Source organism: Brassica oleracea, chromosome C2, assembly GCF_000695525.1.
Source record: "Brassica oleracea var. oleracea cultivar TO1000 chromosome C2, BOL, whole genome shotgun sequence".
Classification (NCBI taxonomy): Eukaryota; Viridiplantae; Streptophyta; class Magnoliopsida; order Brassicales; family Brassicaceae; genus Brassica; species Brassica oleracea.
This window is the reverse complement of record NC_027749.1, coordinates 32,063,113-32,067,723: the sequence shown is the minus strand read 5'-3', so window position 1 is coordinate 32,067,723 and position 4,611 is coordinate 32,063,113. Positions and strand designations below refer to the sequence as shown.

The 4,611-nt window shown below is 47.7% G+C and overlaps 1 protein-coding gene across 1 annotated transcript; it reads right to left on the bottom strand.

Moving 5' to 3' along the window:
* Positions 1-700: 700 nt before the first annotated feature.
* LOC106324024 lies at positions 701-1,276 on the bottom strand. The gene has a single exon (XM_013762050.1). The coding sequence runs from the start codon at positions 1,274-1,276 to the stop codon at positions 701-703; it is 576 nt and encodes a 191-aa protein (XP_013617504.1).
* Between the last annotated feature and the right edge of the window lie 3,335 nt (positions 1,277-4,611).

The window sequence follows — 4,611 nt, the reverse complement described above, 5'->3', positions numbered from 1 at the left end:
TTTGACCAGCAAATCATCAATGTAAACTTCCATAGTGTTGCCTAGTTTGTCGGCAAACATTCTATTGACCAGACGTTGGTAAGTCGCTCCTGCGTTCTTTAGGCCGAAAGGCATGACCTTGTAACAATATGTCCCTCTGTCGGTTATGAACGCCGTTTTCTCGCGATCGTCCGCATGCATCATGATTTGATTGTATCCAGAAAAAGCGTCCATAAATGTTAGGAGCTCGTTGCCGGCAGTCGACTCCACCAGACGGTCGATATGCGGGAGAGGGTAACTGTCTTTTGGACATGCTTTGTTCAAATCCGTGAAGTCAACACAAATGCGCCATTTCCCGTTTTTCTTTTTAACAACGACGGGGTTTTCTAGCCATTCCGGGTACCGTACTTTGGCAATGAAGCCTGCGTCAAGCAACATGTGAACTTCCGCATTCACTGCTTTGGACCGTTCGGGTCCGAGCTTTCGTCTCTTCTGTCGAATAGGCTTGAACGTCGGATCGACGTTTAACTCGTGTGTTATTGCGGGGTCTATACCCTTGATATCAGAAGTTACCCATGCAAAGGTCGAGACATTTTCTTTGAGGAAAGGAATGATTAATGACTGCAGGTCGTCGGAGAGATAGGCGCCAATGCGCACGACCTTCGATGAGTCGGCTCCATCGATGGGAACCTCGCGGATTTCTTCCTTCTGAGGGTAGATCTTATGTATTGGTTTCGATAAGGAGCCCTCTCGCGGCCCGTTGGTCCTCGCGAATCGTCTGCGTCGTTCCATCTTTCCCAGGGAACTTAACGCATTGGTGATAGGTGGAGGGAATGGCTTTCATGGAGTGTAACCATGGCGTTTTGATGATTGCGTTGTAGGGCGCCTTAGCCCGGATAACAGGGAACTTAACGGTGCGGGTCACATTACCTGCGTAAACTGGGAGACGAATTGTCCCAATCATCTGTTCCGAGGAACCATTGAACCCCGTGAGAGTACGTGAGGAGGGCTTCATGTCTCGCAGGTCGACTCCCATCTTGTCGAGCGTGTCCCGAAAGATGAGGTGGACTGAGCTGCCTGTGTCGACGAGAACCTTCGTGACCTGGCATTCACCGATTCCGATATCAATTAAGAGTGGGTCGTTATGCGGCATGCTGATGCCGTGAGTTTCGGCCGCCGAGAAAGAGATTTGATGGTCTGCTTCGACTTGCGAAGGCCACTTTTGGGCGGTTATGGCTTGTCGCCTGCAATCTTTAACTGTTCTTACAGAGCCCCCGCAAGGGGGTGAACCACCCATTATGACGTTGAGGTGCGGGGTGTTCGTAACCTTCATCAATTCCCGTTGCGCTTGTCGTTTTGCTTCAAGGCATGGTCGCAAATCACGTTGCTTGGGCTGACCAAGCTTGGCGCGAAAGTCTTCGGCTTAGGAATTGATCTGCTCACGTAAATCTGCGGGCTGAGGTTGAAGGTGTAGAGCAACTCCGGCGTGGGTGGTCTTTCTTGCTTTAGACTCGTCGAGGGACGTCCTGAGGTCTGCCTCGTTCTTATGTACCATTTCGGCCTTCCGCTTCAGAAATGTGCGTAAATCCTTGGACTCCGTTTTTCTGCCCAATTTTTTACGCAAGTCTGTGGGTACCGTCAGAATTTCGTCATCCGAGGAATCGGCCTGTCGGGGGAGTATCACTTCCACCCGTCGCCGGTTCTTAGGTGGTTCTTCAGCGGTTGATTTGCCTTCGAGGTTGAGATTGTTTACTATGGCTTTCTCCGGATTAGTTTGCTCTTCTCTCTGAGGGGTTTTTGCTTGAGATTTCTGAATCTTCTTCTCTTTGTTTTTGCTCCAACTCTTGTTGTTTTTTGGCTTCTGCGGAGATTCAATCTCGATTTTCCCACTTTCGATGGATTTGAGGAAGTGTCCGTATAAGACTTTGCAATCCTTTGTATCATGTGACTTTACCTCATGATAGGAGCACCACGTACTCGGCCCGACGGCGTTCGAGTTTGCTGGTTCAGGGGAGCTAGACTTGGCTGGCTGGTGTCTCGATCCCAATGATTCCACCCCTTCTCTCGTGCCATTGCGGCAGAGCCCGATGGTTCGGCGTCATCTATGGCATTCATGTAGCCCTTCCTCTGGGTAGGCTCGCCACTCGTGGAATGTTGGCGCGGTTCTTGACGAGCGTCGTTCGTCCGGGCGGGGGTCTGTTTCCCTGCAGCTTCTTTGGCCGCATTGGCCCTAGTATCTTCCTCCATTCGAATGAGGTTATTGGATCGTGCGATGGCATCTGGTACTGATCTCGTCGGGTGTCGGTAAAGGTCGGCCCGAAATGGTGACTTAATGTGGAGGGTGTTCATTAACGACTCCACGGCTATATGATCTGGTACGTCTACTTTCAAGACAATGGATTTGAACTTGTCCATAAAATCTCTCAAGCTCTTTCCATTCGCATGGTTGAGATTCCAGAGATCCGTGGCGGTGGCTTCTTGTCGGGTGAACATGATGTTGTTTTTGAGGAATGCCGTCGAGAGGTCGTGAAAACTATCAACGGAGTTCTCCTGAAGACCGGTGAACTAGTTAAGAGCGATACCTTCTAGGGTTTCGACGAAGAGTTGACAAAAGCCTGCGTCTTTTTACTCATCAGAGAGGTTCGCGCGTCGCATTGCGATATTGAAGGATGTGACGTGAGCAGAAGGGTCGGATACACCGCCGAAGGTTGGAAGACGGAGCTTTTCCATCTTTCGGAGGCTGACCGTCATTATCTTTTCGGTGAATGGTGTCCGGAGAGATTCTGCTAGGACTCGCTCGATCTGAGGGGCGGACGTAGTGACATGATGGATCTTGGAGCTTATATCCAGCACTGACCGCGCGGCGAGTTCGTTTATCGTCTGCGCATCAAGGATGACCGGGGTTTGGGCCGCGTCAAGGTCGGCGACATCTTGGTTTGCGGTCTGCGTTGGTGCTGCACCAGTCGCTCTTTCTGTGTTAAACAAATGTCTTCGGTACTGTGCCGTCGAAGCTTCTATGTTCGCAGCGAGGGGGGCTAAGATCTTTGCAAGCGCTGCGATTTGTTCGGTCGCCGCTTTCTGGGCTGCGTCTTGCTGCACAAGGCGCGCCATGATAGTTTCTATTGAAGCGGGTTAAAGTGGTGTCGGAGTCACAGGGAAGGACGCCAGCTTTACTTCAGTGGCTTCACGATCTTCTCCAGAGGAAGAGCCGTCGTTACTCGTCGCCATCTTGTCGACGTTCGCGTTTTGAGCCATCGAGCCGAGACACCGTTTCGTTCTGAGTGGGCCGGGCCGTCTGTTCTTCGGGCCTTGAGGGATGTCGAATCTACCCTCTACAACGAGATCACTAGACTTTCACCTAAGGCGAAGACAAGCTCTTTATTAGTTCTCTGGACATATTGCATTACGAGAAACAACAAAAAGAATCTATGGCCTAAATCACGAGGCATCTCCTTCTGCTATCTATGGACCTAATTAATTTAGAATTCTGCTGATAATTAGGAAGAAGTATACTTGATAGAGTAATATCAATGTTCAATATTTTGTATGTCTGTGTTTTGTCTAGGATTAGTCTCTTCAATTTGTTCAAAGTGCTTCTCTTCAGATTGATCATATAATTTGGAAGCTTAATTAAATCTATTATATTGGCTCCGTGTTTGATTATCTTTTCTCTAGGCACTTCTCTCCCAGGATGTTCAGTCGAACATTGCTCCAGCAAGTAGTGAACCTTACGGCGTAACAACAATACGAGGTACTAAAGCTACAACAAGCTCTCAAGCAAGAGCCCACGGTGCAGCCTTATAGCACTGGGGTTGTTGTCTTATATGCTATGCCATGAAATGAATCTCACCTGTCTTAAGAGCTGCGTTGCTTTTCCTATATTTTCTTCCTTCTCTGCGATCTAATTCTTGCTCGGTTTCCTCCCTCTTCAATCCAAGGGACAAGCAACTGGGTTGGACGGTTTCATTTGACTGAAACTTGCAGCAATGAACATGGTTTCTCACACTCAAATTACCAAAAGAAGAAGCTTCTCTCTCAAATATACACTGCAGGCAAGCATTCTATGATGTTTTAAAGTGATTTCAGTCTACAGCTCTTTTTTTTTGGTATTATCATCAAATCTAATATGTCTGTTTCACTGCCACAGAGGAAAGAAATTGATCGGCTCTGGAAATCTGGAATACATGGATGGGGCCTTTCTGCCAGTAGAATTATCTATGAATGTTGGTTTTTTCTTTTTTTTTTATAGAGAGGGAATGATGAGAGACGGTATTTTGTTTCAGATTCTTAAATCACTACAAGAAAACAGCGGTATTCTGATGGACATTCCGACGGAAAATGAAATCCTCGGAATATCCCAAGGAATTTCCGAGGATATTCCGAGGAAACACAAAATTTGGTTTCCTCGGAATATACCGACGGAATTCCGAGGAAATATTAATCCGTCGGAATATTCTTATGGAATACCGAGGAAAAATGTATTCCTCAGAAAAAACCGAGGAATTCCGAGGATATATTATAGTCGTTAGAGAGCCGTTGGGCGATTTAAAAAATTCCGAGGAAATTCTGACGAACTAGCCATTTACGTCGGAATTCCATCGGAATTTTCTCGGTCTGTCGGCAGGATTTCAA

Bases quoted from the DNA above. Each gene is read 5' to 3' on its own strand.
- LOC106324024 (XM_013762050.1), bottom strand. From the start codon at position 1,276: ATGGGTGGTTCACCCCCTTGCGGGGGCTCTGTAAGAACAGTTAAAGAT.